This window comes from Thalia democratica, chromosome 2 (genome assembly GCF_965202585.1).
Source record: "Thalia democratica chromosome 2, ktThaDemo2.hap1.1, whole genome shotgun sequence".
Classification (NCBI taxonomy): domain Eukaryota; kingdom Metazoa; phylum Chordata; class Thaliacea; order Salpida; family Salpidae; genus Thalia; species Thalia democratica.
Window position 1 is genome coordinate 43,286,615 of NC_139166.1, and position 22,345 is coordinate 43,308,959.

At 24.9% G+C, this 22,345-nt stretch overlaps 1 protein-coding gene across 1 annotated transcript; it reads left to right on the forward strand.

Annotated features, from left to right (window-relative positions):
• The first annotated feature begins 3,152 nt into the window (after positions 1–3,152).
• On the forward strand, positions 3,153–19,795 carry LOC145829425 (uncharacterized). The gene is made up of 14 exons (XM_082937206.1): positions 3,153–3,283; positions 3,388–3,456; positions 4,300–4,365; positions 6,203–6,333; positions 7,664–7,753; positions 9,083–9,233; positions 10,270–10,382; positions 11,373–11,624; positions 12,779–12,959; positions 14,894–15,016; positions 16,188–16,318; positions 17,517–17,634; positions 18,820–18,963; positions 19,276–19,795. The coding sequence occupies exons 1-14, from the start codon at positions 3,173–3,175 to the stop codon at positions 19,423–19,425; spliced, it is 1,830 nt and encodes a 609-aa protein (XP_082793332.1). The 5' UTR covers positions 3,153–3,172; the 3' UTR covers positions 19,426–19,795.
• Positions 19,796–22,345: the final 2,550 nt, after the last annotated feature.

Sequence of the window (22,345 nt, forward strand, 5' to 3'; positions counted from 1 at the left end):
TTGCCACTGTTTAAGTCAAAAAAAAAAAAACTAGCTAGAGTGAGTATAAATTAGCCTGGGTCTAAAATTATTCTAATCTAATAATCAGTAGAACAGCTAGCCATAAGGTTGACAATTTGGTAGTAAGGTTTTTAATTTTACAACATAGGTAAAGAGTTGCATTTCTGAAATGTTTGTTTCATAGTTAAATGTAAACAAATGTAAATTAGTCACGTGTACAAAATGAGCCAATCTAAGTGTTTAATTTTCGAACGTATTTTCTGACAAAAATGACTCTTTTCAATTTACACAGGGTTTGTTTTTGAAAAAATACTTTTCTGTATGCTCTTTTTTACTAACTAGACCCGGCCGGGCCCGGATCCGGATGTTTTTTTTTCAAATAAGGATCCGGCCGGAACCAGATCCGGACTTTTTTTTTCAAATTAGAATCCGGCCGATACCGGATTCGGTTTTTGTTTCACATCAAGATCCGGCCGGATCCGGATATCAGACAAAAATGGCAATATCCGGCCGGATTCAGACCTGGAGAGTGAGTCCGGTACATCACTATTTAAAATAAAGTATATGTTATTTTAAATATTGTTAAACATACGTTTTTAAATTTATTTTTAGTTTTGTAAGATTATCAAAATATTGATCTGCTTAGAAAATGTTATTATTATGAATCAGAAGACATCAAAGTAGTGAATTATTTTACTCGTTTTAGTTTTTCAACCAGAGTTTAGGTCTTAATCCTGTCACTTTGACTCGGTCCTAAACTTTTTGATAGTGACTACATTGTGTATGTTTATATTATTTGTAATCAATTTCATTCGTATATATAATCTGTATGTTATAGATAGAAATTAGAAGTTTTTATTTAGTAGATTCTTTTTAGGTAATGCGGGAATGATGTTTAATAAATTTAAAGAAACCGAACCTAATAAAAAATAGTTATAACTAATTGCCTTTCAATGTCAGTTAATCTAAATAAGATTATATTTAGAGAAATAATTTACAACGAATTGAAAGAGTTTATAACAATACATAAACAAATATAAAGTTACTCTTAAACAGTTTTTGCCAATGATAATTTCTATACTCCGTAAAAAGATGTATATTATTTCGAAACTAATTTAAAAATGAAGTAATATTTTCATCATTCTAAACTATCATAAAAATTCGCGCACATAAAATGTTTTGTACATGTACATGTTGAAGTCAAATCTATTCCGTAAAACCGTAAAATAGATTTATAGTTGAATTAGAAATCCTCAATATTTTAATATTTAAACTTTTTCTAAAAAAATAAATTGATATGACATAATATCTTTTATGATAAAATTATTAAAAATATTTTTCAATATTTTGTAACACATAATGAACTTCACCGAACGACAAACAACAACCAACGACTCGTTTCATCCTTGTTAAGGACTCATCTCAGATGAGTCATCTGGTAGGAATAGTCGCGAGAAACCGCTGTTGGAAAACAAGTAGGGAAAATACATAAGCACTGAATTGACCGTTTGTGGAAAAAGTTGATAAAATTGAGTCAGCTAAATCGTTCACAGCTCAACGTCTAAGCACGGCGTCACTTAAGCACGGAGTGAAACTTTGGCACGAAACGTAGCTTTTGCATGTGGATTCACTTAAGCACGTTCGATACTTTTTAGTTGATAAGTCAAATAATAATTAACAACCAGCATCCTGTTTAGTAGACACTTTAGGTACTTTAGGCACCTAAGGTTTAAAAATACCAAAGTTTTTTTAATAATTGTTTATAATTAAGTAATGAGGAAACTGTTAAAGCCAAGCAGACTATTTAAGTAAATTACCGTTTATACAAAGAAAAATTACTCACAGTAGCATTAAGTTAGAAAAACTTCTTTGTAGGCTCTACTTTTAGATATTAATATATAAAAAAATTAATAGTTAATCTAAATCAAGAAATAGTAGTTGAACTGTTAAATACTTTGAAAGTTCTTAAACTTTTTCTTATTTTAATTCATATAACACATAGTTACTAATAATTTGTTTATAATTTATTTAAACTTATACACCTTTTATTTAAAAATCACGCTTAAAGTTTAAGCTTACTAAAAAAGGTTTAAGAAGCCTCTAGAGCTCGTATTAATACTCGGCTGGTGAAAATAGTTTTTTTTGTATGAATTAAAAATGTAAAATTATCAAAATGACTTTGGTGCTTAAGTGAAGCTGTGCTAAAATGACTTTCCTAGCCAAAGTGTCATTTTATGCAAAAGTGTCACTACGATCTTTTATGACCCGTTCTCCTAAATTTTACATTAAAAGTTGAACTTTGAAATTTAGAAGTACTTAGTTACTACTGGTTTCATACAGCTAAATTAAATATGAAACTCAAAACAGTTTCAAGAAATTTCATAAAATTTTAAACTTTCAGTAAAACTTTATGCCCTCATAAGTTGATCAAATTTTGTATAAATTATACATTAAGTAATAATTTTAGTTGTTGTCAAGTAATTTTTTTAAACTTTGTATACTTTTGGCTTTAGTTAATTAGAAGAGTTATCTTTTAGTTCATTAAGAAGTTAAAACTATTAATGAAATTATCTAATAGGTTAAAACTTTGTTTTATAACATAGTTCTTTGAATTATAAAATTTGTAATTAGATTTCTAAAAGTATTAAAACTTAAAACATCGTGTAATAAAATTGGGTCTTTGAAAAATTATTGTTATAAAACAAAATAGTTTTTTTATTACTTAAATCTAAACTTTAAAAAAAGTATTATTTTGTTAAATTTGAAGAACCATATAGAATAACAAAAAAGAAAAAAAAGTTCAAAATGAGATCCTAAAAATATCGAAACTTTTTTTGGAGAAGTTATAACTTTTGATGTTGTTAAACCAATTAATTAAGCATGAAATTTCAAGTTTGACTTTTGGCTTTCTTTAAAATTTACTTTTTGTTTACTATAGTATAATAAGAGTTTTTATGATATAACCCTAACTCTCTCTTTTGCAAGTTTAATAACAATAAAAAGCTTAAGCTTTATAGATACCTCTAACTTTATTTTTTCAAGCTTTATTTCTATATCAACAAGAATAGTTGTAAAAAAGTTAAATTAAAAAGTTTTAAAATTTATATAACTATTTTCTTTAAATGTGGAATGTATGTAACTTGATAGATATAAAAAATCCACTAAGATAACAATGTTTAAATCGTTTGTTGTTAGCCAAAAGTCACAGAAACAAAACTTAAGTGAACAGCACCATCTTATTGCAAGGGCAATGAATGGCTTGACTAGCGATAGGTATAAAACAGTAAGTTTTTTTTATGTTGGTCATATACTAGTTAAATTATACAGTGCTAAACAATTTTTTTTTTTCTCAATACACTAATTATAATATATTTTGTTGCGTTTCAGGCTGACTATGAACATTTTATGATGTTTACCAAAAAAGAAAATGAAAAAATTAAGAAGACTGAAAATAAAGTATTTTATTTACTATATAATAATATTTTAAGTAACTTTATTTTCTAATCTTTTGTTATTTTTACTTAAATTTGTTTACCAAAATACAACAAAAAATTGTCACTATTTTTCTTAAAGGATGAAAAAAGTATATTTTTTACAAAGTTTATCAAGGTATTAAAATTTTTATTTTAAGTAAGCTGTTTTCTAATTTTGATTAAAATTACTTTAACTTATTAAGTAAAGTTATTATTGTAATTGACTTATTTACATTGTAAAATTTGCTATAAGCTTTGTTTTCTATTATTTTGATTAAAATTAGAAAAAAGTATTTAGTATTTAAAACTTTAAATTAAGTTATTTTTAACTTTTCAGACTTAATTTATCAAAAAAAAAATCGCTAGTACTCTAAAAAATAATACTGAGCTAAATATTTAAAATTTAGTTAACTTATAAAAAGTTTATTTTTGTTTTGTAAATGAAACTTGTAATAATATATAAAAAGTTTTCCTTTTTTTTTTAAGTCATCAATAATATTTTTTTTAATATTACGTATATCTTGTATTGGTAAAATTGCTAAATATAAATATGTTTAAAGCAATTTGTTTATATTGTAGACTGTAAAAATTTAAAATTTTATTAATTAAATACTAAAACTTTTAACATTCTGTATAGTTACCTAGTACATTAGTCTTAAGTTGTGTTTTTGTCTCTAAAGTCTTGTAGTTGAAACTTTTAATTATAATAAATATATTTTAACCAACTAATTGTAAAAATGTTTGTTTATTTTGTACAGTCTTATGGCAGATTATTATCATCTTAAGTCAACATTCATTATTTTTTACCTGATTTATTTTTCTTCAGTTAAATCACCTTAAAAATCACATCTCAACAAAAAATGAAAACAGCTTTGTCGAAAAACAAGACCAGGTAACCAATAAAAGTTTTGTCTTTTACTAAAATAAAATTTGAACTATAGTATGTGCCGCTTTTAGTTTTATGATGAATAAGTTTCTTATCAACTAACTTAAAAATTATAATAACACATAGAAACAAATATAAGTATGACCATAGGAATGTAAAGAACTTTTTTCAAGAAGATCTCATTTTAAAGACTTTTAACTTAGTTAGAATTTGATTTTTATTGGTTTTTAGCTACAAACTAGTTTTTAATGTATAAGAGCAGTTTAATTGTTTCCTTATGTAAAGACCATAACAAGCTATTTCATTAAAAATATATGTTATATAGTTTTAAGCAGCAGTTTTTCTGAATACTTTAACTTTAATTTTAAATTGATTTTAAGCTTTCAGGTAATGTTCCTTACAATGTTTAGAAAACTCTGTTGTAAATGATTTAAAAAAAATTAAGAAATAACCTAAATAATTATTATTAGTGAATTTTTGTCATAATTTATTATTATTATTAGAAAAAAAGTTCTTCACAACAGAAAATTTCTTGAAGGTTTAAAGTATTTATCTCAAAAAACATAGATTTTTAGTAAAATAATCTTTTTTTCCATATTAGTTTGTGCTTTCCATAAGGAACCTATTGTTGCCTCTGACTTTGACCTGTTTTATTTCTTCTTTTTTTGAGTTTTAAAAATCTGTAAAAAGCATCTATTAGCTTTTTTAAAACTCTGTAAAATAAGATTAAATTGTGAAAAAAATGATTATTTCTCCTATGCCCTTTACTTTTCATTCAGTTTTTACATATTTATTTTGTTTTAGCACTTAGACATAAAACATCTAAAAATAAATGTTTGTCAAGTACAATTTATTATATAGTTTGAACAACTTTTTTCTGGTGCATAACTTATTCAAAAAGTATAACAAAGTACATGTTATTTTTTTATTAAATTTATTTGAGTACTTTCGAAGTAAGTCTTGTCAAAAATTGTATCTTACTAAATTAAACTGAGTTGAAATTGAAATAAAACTATACTGTAGTTTAAAGTTTTAAAATATAAAATAACATAATAATCAAGTGTAAAAATTAACTAAATGCTTATACTTAAGAACTTTGCTGTACTAATAAAACTTCTTAGATGAATGCAAAATGCTTCTAGAATATCTAGCTGAAAAAAGTTCTCCGCTCTCACTAAAACTGAAAAGTTCTCTTTTTTATAATTTTCTGCACACTCATGATGTTGGATAATCAGTTCAATCTTTAAGGCCCAGTTTATGTAAGCAGAAAAAGCTCGTATACCAAACTAGACTTTTTAAATCCTTATACATAATTTTAAAGTGTTTGGTTTCTCGTAAAATTTTTTAAAAGTGTAATTTTGTATTCATTTTTTATTGCTGGTTTATTTTAGTTTGATTCCAATCTAACAAGTTTCATTAGTACAGCAAAGTTCTTAAGTATAACCATTTAGTTAATTTTTGCACTTGATTATTATGTCATTTTATATTTTAAAACTATAAACTACAGTATATTTTTATTTCAATTTTAATTCAGTTTAACTTAGTAAGATGCAATTTTTGACAAGACTTACTTCGAAAGTACTCTAATAAATTTAAGAAAAATATGAAATGTGTTTTGTTATATCTTTTATACATATTATATCTAATATTTATTTAACAGTTTATTACTAACAAAACAATGTTAGTAATAAACTGTTAAAATAAATATTAGATAAAAATCTTCTTAAAGACATTTAAGTCAAGAACTTTAAATTGTTTAATTTGAAACAAGTTATAATAATATATATTGTATTTTTAAAGATTTAAAGCAATATTAGTTTTTATTATAAAAACATATTTACAGATCTGGATTAATTCCTTTCAAAACTTAAAAACTCAAATCAACAGCTCAGAGAAAGATTATGAAAATTCAATAGAACTATTTTTTAAAAACTTAAGTATTTTAGACAACGACGATTTTGAAAACATTAAAAGGTTAGTGATTAAAAATACTCTTTAGTTTGTTTTTTTTATGTACAGTTCACAATAAACATGCTAATAAGCTTATTTCAAATGAAACCTAAAATTTAACATATATCAGTATTTTTTACTACATAAAAACTTTAAAGATAATGTTTTAATATGTGATTCCTCTTTTATTGACTATTTACCACTAAAAAAGTTAAAAATTTTTAACAGCTAATCAACTACACTAAACGTTTATTTTAGTTAATATAGTTATTAAATTAGTTTAGTATGTATTATGTTAATACTCTCACAAAAAAAAATTATATGAAAATATCCAGTTTGTTAGTATTTGCTAAGAATGTTTGATGCTACATGGTTGTCAAAAACCTAAAACACCTGGAATTTGATAATTTTGGCTAAAAAAAACCTAAGAAAACCTGAAATTTTAAACGACTTTTACATGTACAGTGATAAAATTTCGTTTTGAAACAAAAAATCTATCATATACATAATTTTTTGTTATTTCAAAATTTTTTTTAAAAATAAAAAACACATTTAAAGTAGTTTAACATTATCTTTTTAATGTTGTTATACTATTAAAGCCATTTTTACCTTAAACTTATTTTTATAACAAAAACAGACCCAAAAACTTGTATTTTCGAAAATCTGGAAGAGTTTTCTTAAAAACACTTGGCAACCCTGTAGCTATCTTAGTTTTAAAGTTTTGATATTTTCTTTCATGTTTCAAATTTAATTTTTTTTATAAAAAGTTTTACTTTAGTCTATATATTAAAATAAATAGACTTGTTTTTATACAGTTGTAAACACTAAACAAAGCTGAATATATAATTTCATTGATCTACTTGATCCATAAAAACTGTAACAGGCCAAATATGTATCTTAAAAATTTTTAGTTGTTGGTAATGTAATACAAGGTTACACATAAAAATTAAGTGTTAAATTACTATTAATTTAGTAAAAAAGAAACTTGAACGTTCTTTTTCATGTGTTAATAGTTAAATCCATTGGAATTGTTAAAATACTTTTTTTAAAAACAAACAAAAAGTATAAGTCTTGATAAGAAGAAAAAGATCAAGCTACATAAATGGGATCTCAGTTTAAATTGTTTGATATAATTACAAGCTACATTAATGATAAACTTGTATTTTCGTTATTTCTATGCTTTAAAATAGAAATAAGTTAAATTTCGACTTTATTAACTGCTTCTAATTTTAAATAAGTATCTGGCCTGATCCAAGTCCAGCTATTATCTTTAAAATAGGATCCGATAGTTGACGTTAATGTTATTTTTATAATGTAACTATATCTTTATTGCAATGATTGTATATTAAAACAGTCACTTTGAAAATGTCAGTACGAGTTTGCAATCTTATGATGATAGTATAGTTGAGCCTATGAGATGTCTTAAGTTGGATCTGATATTTAAGTTAGTTTAATTCAACAAAAAATAAATTACCTTACTTGTGTAAAAAGTTTTTTACCAATGATAAGTTCTAATATAAATAACTAAAAGTTCACGTTTAAAAGAGTTTAATAAGTTCATTAAGAAATAGTGAATTAAAACTTTTGATAAAGTCTAGCATAGTTTTAGTCATATAGTTTTACAACTTATTTTTTTTATATCTTAACAGTTTGCTTATAGGTTTTATGATCTTAAAATTTAGAATGAAAAATAACTCTAAAAGGCGTTTAAAATCATGAAAAGATTTCATATTTAAAAAACTCAACCAGCATAATGATTTAGATATATAAAACTTCCTATTTATTAAATATTATAAATGTTTGTTTAAAATTCTTAAAAATATAACTTAAGCCAATATTCTGAAAGAGTGAGCGATTTTTTTTTGAATTTGTAGGAAATGTATTATAAGTATATGACTTCCCTAAGCTCATTACAAGAAGTTTAGAAACTGACTACATTTGTGTAAGAAACATAATGAATACTGTAGTTTGTAGGTTTTTTTATTATAGTTTAAATAATTACCTATATTCCTCTATTTGTACCCTAAAACAGTTAAAAATCTATGTAGATTCTTTGGTTACTATTCTCTGCGTTCATACAGATTGTTATCATTTGGTTATCATTCTTTTTAATTAAAAAAAAAAGATTTGCTTGATTTTGAGCTCTACTTTTTTTAAACTTTGTTTGTATGGTACTTTTACAGTTATTTATAAACATTTTACTAAAGTTTTCGTCCATAAATATGAAAACGCTATTGATTGAAATACATAAAACTGAAACGAGTGACATTTTTAAAGTCATTAATTGTTTTTACTCAAAAAATTTTTACCTTTTAAATATTTTATTTGAATTTTTGTTATCTTTAATTGTCATTAATGAATAAAACTGTTTGTTTTTATAGACTGGTGTATATCGCGTTTATTTTATATATTGTTTAATACATGTTAAAACCAATGAACAATAGTTGCTGTTTAGTTACAAAGTTTAGTTAAATAAATTTTTATTGTTAAAGGTGGTAACATAATCTAATATTATCTGTGTTTTTATCTGTACTAAAATTTTTGCAAAGTAAGACTCTTTGTTTTATTATCTAAAGTATTTTTAGAATTCTTTAGTTTTAGTAAACAAATACTTTTTGGATGAAAACTATTTAATTATCAGAAAAGTTACCTTTATAACCTCTGCAAAATAGTATTTAAAATTAAAAGTTGTGCACTTTTCTACAGCATAAGTAAAAAAAGTACATATAATTTTTACAGTATATGTATAAAAATTTTTTTTTATTTGTAACAGATTATCACAAGATTATTCAGATTGTAATAACTCAGAAGTCAAAAAGCAAGTTGATAGATTAAAATATCAGGCTTTTGAGGCTTTGTGTCAAGAAGAAAATAACTGGTATAAGTTAGAAGAAGACATAGAATGTTTAAGAAGTTTTAATCAAGTAGGTAATACATTGTTTTATACATTTGGAGTAATGAAAGCGTATCATAGTTTAAAATTTTACAGAAAAAATAATTGTAAAAAAATAGTTACGCCATAAAGTATAAAAGTCTTTTATAAAGGTTTAAATTAGAATTGAGTTATACTTAGCAGATTTAAAGTAATTTATAAGACAAAATTGCTAAAACAAAAACATTTAAAATAGTAGAATTTTTTTTACCTGAAACTAAATAAAAAGCACATTACAAAATACGACAAAAACGACAACAATAATACTACTAAAAACACGCTATTTATAAAGTTTTAAATTGTAAAAATCTCTTTGTTTGCAAATTTTTGGCTCGCGAGTTCTATTAAACAAATATTCCAGAACTAAGAGATGGTAGGTGTTTCTAGCTCGGGATAGAATTTCGATCCTACTATCCAGGTAGTTCTTGACACAAACAGGGTTGTTAAGGAGGTGCTGATGAATAGATGACTGTTCACCTTTAGGCTTCACGTCGTCATTAAAAATAAACCTTTTTAGCTTTTTCATAAAAAAAAATTCAATTCTGATTTAAACCTTTTAAACAGACTTTTATACTTTATGACGTAACTATTTTTTACTTGACATTTCAAAGTTATTGTTTATAACTAAATTTACACTATAATATTATCAGTTTTTTAGCAAGATTATTCTGAGGATGCACTAAACGAAATTAATGAATAAAACCTTTTTAAAATGATTGACTTATGTTTAAATTTTTTAGTTAAAACTAGTACCAAAACCAAACTATTCAAAAAAATAGTTATAAACAAATTTTAATTAAATTTAAAAAAAAATATTGTCATGAATTTATAAAATCTAGCTCGATAGGTTATTATTATTACACTTATTTAAATTCTCTTTCACAGCGTTAGCATAAAGTTTACTTTATAAAAAGTTGTATAAATCAATCTTTTAGTAACTAAGAAATTCTGAAAAGTCCATGGTTAAAAATTGTAAATCAGATGGCAATCTTATACTAAAATAATTTTTGTTAATTTTTTTGTTTTAGGAATCTATTATTGCACGACACCAAGTAAAGAATTTATTCAGGATTGAAGAGTATGATTTAATTTTAAGTTTTGGGTTACTTGAAATGCTTCAAACAGAGTTAAGCAGCCTTTAGTGAGTTTTAAGTTTCCAAGTATAGTTATTAAGTTTTCTTCTAGATATTTCACTTATAAATGTACATTGTATTATAAAATTATTCTTTTTAAATACATTTTGTTTTTATATTAGTGTTTTATTTTTGTTTCACCGGAATTTATGCTTCAGTAATTAAAATGACAAATACTACTAAAGGTCATATGAATGACTTATATCTCAGCAGAGTTTGCTAGGTGTAAAAGAAAGTAATTTAGGGTATAAGAGGTGTGGATTAATTCTGCATTTGCTTGGTTAAAAGCAATCATCATATATTATTTAATGCGAGTAAGTTATATTAGTTTATTAACACAAGCTAAATGAGAATGTAGATTAAATGAAATTGAAACTACACAATAAAAAAGCTAGACTAAAACTATATGCAATAAAAAAACATCACAATAAAAGACAAAAAACTAAACAATAACTAAATTTTTTTTTTCACCTATTATTCCATTATTGTTAGATACTTATAATTTATCAAAGATAGTAAACATTTAAAAAGCGTTTACATTCTATCAAAGTAACTTACCTACTTAGTCTGTGTAATAAAAATAAGCTAAAAGCCTTTTTCAAAGTATCTTTTTTAAAATTAAAACTTAATTTTATTTGAAAAAATGTTTTCAATCTAAAACATACGGACCGGAGATTTCTGTTGGCGGGTTGGTGGACCCGCTAGCCGTACGTCGCACACCCATATTATCGTTTATACTAAAAGTTTTTAAGTATAAGCCAATATTAATCTTTTTAAATGTTTCACCACACTATGTCCTTAACTACAAAAAAAATAAGGAAAAAAAATATTAATTATTTCCAGTAAATCCACAAACCTTTGTTTCTAATGTATTTTTCTTGATACTTTTTTGACTTGTTAATTGTTCTCGGTATTAGTTCATTTGTTTCATAGATTTTAAAAACTGAGTTTAGCTTATCATTTATAATTTAAATATATGTACTCCTTGATTTATTCAGTAAGGACTTTGAAGAGCAAATTAAATCATGTGATAGTAAAATAGAACTAATCCATGAAAAACAAGAAAAGTCTTTTTGGTCTCCTAAAGAGTTGATGCTTCTTTCACAAGTATCTCAAGTTTTCAAGATTCATATTCCTAAGCACTTAAAAAAACAATCCAATTTGTTACAACTAGAAATTATGGCAAAAATATTGCCAAAGAAATCTAAACTACAAATTCTACAAGCTGAAGTTGATCAGATGAAAATAAGGTTTTTTAATGTGTTTTTGTAACAATTAAATTAAAAGAAATTGATAAATCGAAAACTATGTTTGTATTTGTTTTAGTTTTTGTAAGGTGTTTTATTGTTTTGCTTTTTTAGTTAAAGTTGTATTTTATAGATATCTAACTCGTGTTATAGATTTAAAAAAACTATTTTAGAGATAAATGTAATTTAAAAGATAATTAAGATTTCTCAAAAAATATATTCTATATCAAACTTATGCTGTAAATTTTATTAGCGTAAGTGTTATTTTATACTCAACTTTTAAAATCCTCTATAGGTTACCTTTTGAAAATATTGATAAACTTTTTGTTTAATAAATATTGATCTACATTTGTTTCAATGTTTTATTAAATACTGCTACTTTTGTATTTAAATTAATATAGTATAATAAATAAAACTTTTAAATATTGTTGTCTTCGTGTATTTTAATTTATAATTAAAATAATACTCTTTCATATTAAAATAAATTGGTTTAAACTGTAGAAAAAGTTGAGAATATTTTATTAGCTTAGAAATCCTACCTTATTATTAAAGTCTTAAAATTAAAATTATGTAAGTTTAAACCACACAACCACAATCTGAAAGTTACGTTTTGCATTTGCCTACCCATTTTCTAAATGATTCGGCATAATTAAAATTTAACTTCAATCAATAACATTTAATGAACTGTGTATTTTAAAGTTATTGTTTACAAATTACATGAACTGTACGCTAACCAACTTCAAATTAAACTTGGTCTTAATTGAATGTGTTGCGAACTAATTTGTGTACTATAACCTCGAGTTCATAAGCAGTTAATATTTTCATCTTTTTCTATATAAGACAAAAACTTTTCCTAGACTTTACTTGTTTTAAAAATATTTATCAACTTCTAATACTTTTTTGCAATTAATTTATGCTAGTTTTTTTTTATGATTTATCTTTATTATACTTAATAAATTACCTTACTCTTACTTTAACAGTTTAACTTTGTTTAGGCTGTAGTAATATTTTTTATATAAATAAGAAATATTATAAGTGTTTTACTTATATATGTTATTAGTTTACATGTCTACATTACTTGGTAATAAGTATTATTTATTAACAAAACGTTGCAACAAAAATAATCTTTCCAACATTTTTTTTTCTTTTTTTTCTAGATTCGAAAATAATCGTTTGAAAAATATTCCTGAAGAATATCAGTTACAACTAGAAGTACTGCGGAATAAAACTTTGAACAATTTGTACGATGCCATTGAAAAGCAACGGGAAAATGAGAAGGTGCAGATGAGTATGGAGCAACAACGTGAAATTTGCTTTCGACTTCGTTCCCAACTTCAAGTTTGTTTTTTATGACAGCTTGTAAAGTTTTAGTAATCTTTTGATGCTAAATAACAGCTAGTTTTGTAAAAGTTTAGAGTTAAGTATACACGACTTCTTATAGTTGAACAATTTGAATATATTAAATGGTAGCGTGCTGATGCAAATATGTTATCAGGGTGGCCACTAAATTTGGAATCCTGAAAAAACCTGGAATTTTACAATTTAGGCTAAAAAAACCTAAAAAAAACCTGGAATTTGAGAAATTTTGAAAAAAAAACTTGAAAATACATGGAGTTTTGAATATAAATCACTAAAAAACCTAAAAAAACTTGAAATTTTAAACAATTTTTACATCTTAAGTAGTAAAATTTTAATTTGACACAAAAAATATTTCATATAGATAATTTTTTTTTTTGTTGTTATCAAAATGTTTTTTTATAAAAAAACACATTTAAAGTATTTTTACAGTATCTTATTAATGTTGTTATACTACTTAAAATAGTTTTTAAACTTAAATTTAACTTTAAACTAAAAATAAACTCAAAAATGTGTACTTTCAAAAAACTAGAACAAATTCGAAAAACCTGGAACAAATTTCTTAATATATATTTCTATACATATGCATAATTTTTTTTTAAATGCAAAATTCGAAAAAAAAAAGTTTTATGTACCTTAATGCTAGTATCATAAGCTATATGAACTAGGAATTAATACTCAAATGAAAATGTATATATATGTGATATTAAGCTATACATATGTGTTTTATGTGTCTAATATTTTTTTAAATGTTTTAGTTTGTAAAACTATGTGTATAACTTTTAATGCTCTGTTGAGAACATTTAAGTTTTTAAGCTTAGTACTAACCAGAGGCGACGCGTTGTTAAGGGGTGCGGAAAATTTGCAAGTATTCAAAAAATCACATAATTTGATATTTTTAAAAACCAATTAAGTATCTTCGAAATAATAGAAATATAACAAATGTATTATAAACAAAAGATTATTTTAGAAATAGTACCTTTAACAGTTTTGAAATATTATAGAAGTTTCTTGACTTTTTTCTAATGCTTCATCGAACGCGACGCCACTAGTACTTACCAAAATTCTTTAAAACTAAAAATTAACGAACTTAAAGAATATTTAATTTTAGGAAACTTATATGTTGTGTGAAAAGTAGAACTGTCGTCATGAATGACCTTCAGTAATCAGTTTCTATAATCACTTTAGACGTGCCATGAACTTAAAACGAACATATTTTGTGTAAGACTTTTGCGTTTTTAAACATTATTAAGGATTTATTTAACTTTTGTCCTTTACTTATTATTGATTATTTTAATTAGCTGTTAAGAAATAATATAAACATAAAACTAATGAAACTTACATTTCATTTTATAATTTTAAAGCTTGTGGTTAAATACGAAATTTTTTGTAACAACAAAAACATTCAATAAGCTTTCGTAAAACAATTTTCCCAATTCCTAAAACAACATTGTTTATTTAAAGGAGTTAATTTCATTTTAATGCTTATATATTTGCGTTTGTCTGTCAAATACGCGTTAGTTAGTTATTCCGCGTTAGGCTGCTTTCAGTTTTCAAGTTACGATGATCAATTAAATTCGACGTTTCATTAACTAGTTTCGAGAATCAAGAAAACGTCTACATCGTTAATATTTTGTTGAACTTTACGATTGTAAATACTTTTTATAGATTTTATTTGCGTCGTGATTTAATACTTTTTTTCTTGAGAATTATTAATTATTATTTTAAATAAAGTAAATTGCATTTATTCAAAGTGTGTTTTATTCATAACTTAGGAATAAGTTTTGTAACTTTATTACTGTAAGCTACTCCTAAGTAAAGCAGTCAATTTAATAAGTTATTTGGGACCACGTAGTTAAGACATAAACATAAACTAGCATTTAAATACACGTTTGTGGTTAAAAAAATATAAATAGGTAATGCAAGCTAAACGTTTGGAAATACAAAAAGTTGAAGAACAGCTAGAAAAAATTCGAAATGAAAAGTTTTTAGAGGAAAATAAAAAGGTTTTTGAACTAAACCAAAAAAGAAGAAAAGAAGTAAGTTAATAAAAAATTGTTGAAATAGATTTTAGAATTAATAAAAATCTTAATACTAATACTAAGATCGTATTATATCAGAGGTATACGTTTTTTTTTTTTAAATTTAGGAAACTCATTGAAAAGATAAAAAGTTAAACGAGTTGCAAAATTAACTTTATTACAGCCTAATCAAACAAATTTAGTTTTTAGAGTATAAAATTTTTTAAACACTTTGTAAAATAAAAAGTTTAACTACAGTTCGTTAAAAGTGTTTAATCTAGTAACTAATCGAATAAAGTTGTATTAATGATAGTTTTAACAAAATGGTATTCATAACTAATTGACGTTTAACAAAAAGCAACAAAATATTATTCGGCCACGTGATGTACATCCGCAATCTATACAAATTCGTCTTAATCTTTTAAACTACTGTAAATAGCATGAAAATATTGGCACAAACGATCTCTAAACCTGAATATTTGAAAAATTTACTATTATATGGTATAGTTGTCACTATTTTATACAGTAAGCGAAAATATTTAAGAAGTGTCATAAAAATAATGTTACAAAAAAGAACTAGAATACAAAAATTGCAAAAGGTCGCTTTCCCGTTAAGAGCTGGTTTGATCTGGATCGTTCTATAAGCCAGATTATTCTCCAGACAATTTAGTAGCCGCCTATGTCTTATACTTTTTGAACGGTTTGGTGAAATGTTCAAAACCCCTTTAAAATCAACAACTAATAATATGTACTAACCTAATTAACTCTTTATAACAACCAAAGAATTTGGTTTCCAGGTTTATTTAAAAGACACAGTACAGAAAAGCTATAATTTTGAGAGGCATAAAAGTTTTCAAAAAATATATTTTAAACTAAAAAAAAAAGAGAAATTAAAATGTAACTATTCAAAATATAAATTTAAGCGTTTGTTAACAAAAGATCTCAGCGAAACAAGCTCACTGAATTATATAATAATAACATATTATACAGTATCCTTCTTTTATTGCACTAACAACACATGTTTCTGTGTGTTAACGGATTAACACACTTCAACGGAGCTCTATAAAAAAATAAATACTGTAAGGAAAGAGTATAAGCTAAAGTAGGTATGTACATGTGTCCATTAAAAATGAAAATAAAGTGTAGTTACACGCTTAAAAGAAGCACGATACAGTTTTATAATTAACAGATTCATTCCAAAGTAGCCAGTTATAAGCTTAAAAAGATGAAATTGAAAATGGAGGAGCAAAATCTAATTCAGATTCAACTACAAAATTTCAAATTAGAGTTTAAAAAACAGCTGGAGTATGATAAGACTAGGTAATTAACAAGTAATAGGTAATAATTTTAGAAACAATTACAGTGTTTCACTGCAAAGTGGATTTTCAAATTGTAAATCTATATAAAAAATAATAATGGTAAATATGACAAACAAATATAAATTTAGTATGCTTTAAGTTTTTTGTTTAATAATAAAAAAATAAAAAACAGTTTAGAAAAGTATTAATGCTTAAAAATCTTAACGAAAAAAATTAAATTATGGGTTCTAAAGACAAACAATTTAACTACAGTATATAGTGAGGTATTGAAATCTAATGGATTTAAAAAATGAAAATTTATATAGTAAGAAATTATAGAGTTAGAAATTAATATTAAACGCATTGTTTCTATGATTAATTTATAATGTAATAATATTTAAAAAAAAAAAGGGGGTAAACACTGAAAAAAAAAATTGAAAGCATTATTGTAGTTGTTACTACATCTATGTTATGATGTAAAATAAAATGGCTTTTTTTGAAAATTGTTTGTTAAACAAAAGGTAGAATAAGGGGGGTTGGATTTAGAATGTTAAGTTTAATTTAAAAATATATAAAAAGTCTATATATAGAGAAATGATAAAACTTTTAGTTAAGATATAACTATAGAGAATATTATTTACTAATAATCTAACGTGATAAAAAAACACAAATTACATTAAAAGTCAAAACTGAAAATGGGTATATTATAATGCATGCACGAATTATTTATTATCTTTACAAAATATAATCTATTAAAATTCTAACTCAATAAAAACATAATAATAATTTAAAACTGCAATGGGTTTATGATGCATGCAAAAATATTATTCAAATTACTTATCTAAATTATAATCTATAAATATTTGTTCAAGTAATGCGGGTATTGGGTTATCAGTTCGTTTCTCTCGTTAAAGGTTTTTCTTTTGTCTGCTAGGGCTATATAGAGTCTTTCTATGTTACATAAGATGCACATGTTAGTATGGTTTCAGTTAGATTTTACTGATTTTACTATTTTCCATTCAATTGAGTGTTTTATATTGCTTTTGTATAAATTTCATAGGTGATTTGCAAGTTGGGTACAATTTTTGGGTTTTCTTTTATAGGGTTTAGGAAAAGAGGCCTTGTGTTCATAGTATATTTTGTTTTAATCTCAATAGTTAAAGACTAGGTAATATACTAGCTATAAAATTAATTAATTTATACTCTGAATTTCTTCATAGGGTGAAAGTTCGAGAAGATATGAACTCAGAAAAACTTAAATTTCGGGCTGAAGAAAAACGAGCCAAGGAATTTGAAAAAGTTCAAACAGAACAACGGCTGAAAGCTTTAGCTTCCACGGTAAGAAACTTATAATAACTTTCTTTAAAAGATAAAATGTATGTATTATATTAAGTTTTCATCACCTTAACTCCATTTTATGCTGGAAAAAATGTTTTTGTTGTACTTAACTTTTTCGAAAATTCATTTTGTTGTTCAGGAAATTCATAGTGGACGTAAAACTGTTATTTTTTTGTTAAAAAAGAACTGTACAAGCCATATAAAACAGGGTTTTTCAAATAGAACGATTTTAGTTTGTAAGTTGACAATAGATAGTAAAAAATTAGTAAAAGAATGGCGTTTTTTATTTGTGGAAGATAATTTTGCTTTAGGGTTATTAAAGTACTAAGCTTAATGAAACTGTTGAGGTTTTTTTTATGCTAAAGTTAGGAAGCATTGAAATAGAGAAACTTCAGATTTTTTATAAGTAGTTTACTGTTTTAAATTATAAACAAGTATAATAAAAACATTAATTAAAAATTACCTTTAACAATTATAACTTAAATATTTTTTACTTTTTTTTAAACAAAAAAGTATACTTTGTTCAACTTGCCCAAACTTAAAACATTTTTTTTAACCTTTTATAAAAGCTAGTTTTATAACTATGTCACTATAAAAATATAAAAAACTTCACTATTAAGTTTCAAGATGCAAATTGAAAGTGCAGTTATTTTGTTTCACCATTTTTTGAAAACTTATAACAATAAGAAAAAGACGAAATATTTCATATTGTTAACATATTGTGAACAGTTTTTAAAAGGTAAAATTATTGATAATTAGTAAATAAGTTTTTAATTTTTTGTAATTTATTTTGACTTTTTTGTTATGTATTCAAAACACTATTTTTTATAGTTAAATATAGTTTTTTAATGCATTTTTGGCAAAAACTTGACTTTTTTTATAATTGAATAATCAACGCGACGCTTAGAAAGTTTTTATTAAAGTTATATAAATTAATTATTACTGATAAACATTTTTCAATGTTAAAATATTTATTATGTTTAATATTTTAGGTTTTACTCAGTAAAAAAATAATGTATAGAATTGAAAGTAAAATAATATAATGCTTATTTTTAAGCTTTTAAAATTTTAGGTTAATTTTTTTAAAAACTTAAGTTTGTTCAGCTAAACTTTGGCTTCACCAAATTCCACAAGAGCAGCTTAAACTATTTCCTAATTCTTAAACATACGTTTTCTAAATCTTAGGTTGCTCCCACAATTGAAGCAGACGCGAAGAGAGCAATGCAAAACACAATATCATATAACAAGAAAAGAGGAGTTGGTGAAATAAACCAGGATATAAACCTGCATCAACCCTTGTTTACAACTTTTACTTTCACCGACCGTCAAGTAAGTTTAACTGATAAGAATTTATATAGGGTTTCCAATACGTAACATGGACGTTGCTTGAAATAATCTGCATCATTCAAATTTCCTTTAAAAAGTAATTTTTAAGAAGTCTTTTGATTTATAATACTAGCTGAATTTAAAAAAAAAACAACGTCTTTTTAAACAAAGAGTACAGTTCAAAAACAGTACTTTGAGTTGATTGGAGCGGTGTGGCTGAAACTTCGCTGAAACCACGTCCCCCCTACACGCAAACTTTTGTTATCAGTCTGACCCTTTACAGCTACTCGCTGAAACGAACTTCTTAATTTTCAGATTAAAAAGGATGCAAGAGTGAGAGTTGAAAGAGAACTGAGGAAGATGAATTTGCTTGAAACTGATTACGCTAGAAAAGTACTGTCCAAAGTCACACCACCTTCCAAACCAAGACGCGATATTTTTTCCACAGTATTTAAGCACACTTAGTCTTGATAACTATAAAACACTCAAGTAGTTGTCTAAAAAAATTAAATATACTAACCTATATATAGCTGCTAGTAATAAAAAAAAAACTTTTACTAAAGGAAAAATAATTGGACTTAAGATTTTATAAATATTTTCAATTTAAATCTATGTAAGTTGTAATGGAACTTTTTATTGAATATAAGTTTTTTTGAAGTTAATATTGTAGTGTTTGCCTTGTAAAAGTTAATATTTTTATGCTTTGATAATGTTTATACTGTGCAAAAGTGTTTTAAAACTTATTTTCTGAAAAATTACCAAAAATATAAATTTAGTTCTAGTTTTAAAAACTTTAATTAACAAGTTTTTTAATCTAATTAATTAGTTAGCAAGTGCATAGTTTACATCTTTCTTATGACATAATTGACCACTTAATAAATTTTTATAAAATTACTTTGTCTTTCAATTGAACTTTATACATAATGATACATCATTGAAGTTTTCGTGTTTAGTTAATTCTATGATTAGATCATCAATATTTGTTATTTTAAAGTTCGTAGTAGTTAATGTGTTATAAAAAGCTGTTTTTATTAGGAATTATTTAAATAAAGATGTGCAAGTAAAATATTTTATTTACTACCAGGTTTCGGTAGCAAAAAATTGCGACCTTTTCAAGTAAAATAAAATAGTAAACTGCTCATAACAATGTTGCTTATCTATAATGTTATTTAAAAACTTATTCATGCATGAAAATCTAAACAAAAATCTAAAATGTCACATATTCTAAAATTCAAGCTAATCAGTATATAATTAGGTAAAATTAGTAACAATTTTAAAACAAATTGAATTTAATTAATGTAATGAGTCAAAAAAAAAAAAAAAAACTGAATTAAGAGCTTTTTAAAAAAAGTTTAAAGATGTTTATGATATTACCTGTAATGTTATTAACATCTCATTTTCGTATTTTAAAGCGGATGTTGTAAACTGTTTTACGCAGATTTCGTGACGTGCTTCCAGTATTAAAAACAAACATTTATTTTATTTTAAGGAGTTAATTTCATTCCGACGCATATATATCGGCGTTTGTCTTTCAAATACGCGTTAAAGTTAGTTGCAAAGTTATTCCGCGGTACGATCAAGTTACGATTAAGTTCAGCGTTTTACTTCAATTTTCGAGAATCAAGAAAACGTCTACATCGCGGAGTTGATGTTAGTATTTATGTAACTTTACGATTGTTGATACTTTTTATAGATTTTATTTGTGTCGTAATTTAATAGTTTCTTTCTTCAGAACTAAGAATTATTATTGAAAATAAAGTAAATTGCATTTATTCAAAGTGTGTTTTATTAATAACTTAGGAAATAGTTTTGTAACTTATACTGTTAGTATATTATTTACTTCTCGTAAGTATAGCAGTCAGTAAGTTACTGGAGACCACGTAGTTAAAACAAAACCAACATAAAATTAGCTTATTTGGTTAAAGTGGAAACCACGCAGTGTCTATTAAGAACCTTGAATCTTCTGGTTAGGAATCTTCAAGCAGTCAACAGAATAAATGCACACAAACAACAATGACGATATCAATCAAAATAATTCTCATCAAGCAGAGATGATGAATGATAATGCTAAATTTTATCCGTCAAACAGCATTCAACAACAATTTAGAAAATCAAGCGAAGTTAAGCAGCTAACAAATGAAGAAGAGTTAGGAATTTCACAAAAGCAAATAAAAAGTTAAATAATAGATTAAAGCAGTCTAGATCACCACATTTTGAGCGTGCGATGCTAGAAAAACGCGAACCTTTTTACGATGATTACAAAAATAGTAATCAAAATAATTTTAATAACTTTAGCGACACATTAAAGGCGCAAAGACTGAGTAAAAAGTTTAAAAGGTTAGACTTTGTAAGAAACCTTCGTGATATTTTTAGTTTTTTCGAGGAGGAAATGTTAAATGAAAATATTTCTAGTAATACAGAAAAGTATAAATTTTTAACTGGGTTTTGGCCGAGAGAAGAGTTGTCAGACTATTATAAAATGACAGAACGAGGTGAAAGAAATGACAGTTCTTTAAAAAACTTTTTATTAATAGGGACGATCAGTTAGCTGAAATTTTAGATAAAGTTCCAGTTTGGAATGAGCGTACAACTTTTAATAAAGTGTTTTCAACAGCCGTGAGTTGGGCCAAATGTCCAGAGCAGGACAGAATTAAGTTTTTTCTTGCATACTTAATGCCCTTTTTGATCAAAGATAAGATTAGGGAACATTTTGATGAAAGCTTAGAAGTTTTTAAAAGAAAAGGACAAGCCATATGGAATGCTTATAAAAAAACGCATTAATACCTAAGCAAGTTAATTACGATAGACTACAGCAGTATGAGCAAAGTCATTATAAGTCTAAAATAAATTACCATAAGCGTGTTCGTCCTAATAATCAACAAAATTTTCATTTAAGATATAATAGTATTAATCATAATTATCGTCACCATAATCAAGATAGAGATAGTTTTAAACTAAGAAAATCATACAATGGGAATAGTAGTAACAATGTTAACATAGCATAGTGTTTGTCATGTCATCAACACTTACCTACAAAAACATCTAATACAACCAAAGAGTATCAAACAGTCAAAGAAAAAGCTCAGGTAACCAAAAACACTATAGAAATAAGAGCAAATGGTCAAGTAGTATGGTTTAATGTTCGCAAAGGTTACGGTTTTATTCATCGTGATGATCGGAACAGCGATATTTTTGTTCATTATACAGCTATCATCAAAAATAACCCTAACAAATTCTTAAGGTCTCTTGCACAAGGAGAAAAAGTCCAGTTTGATATTGTTGTAGGTAAAAACAACAAGTCAGAAGCCGCAAACGTGACAGGTCCTAATGGTAAAACAGTTCAAGGGTCTAAGTATGCTGTAGATAAAAATTCAAACTACAACCA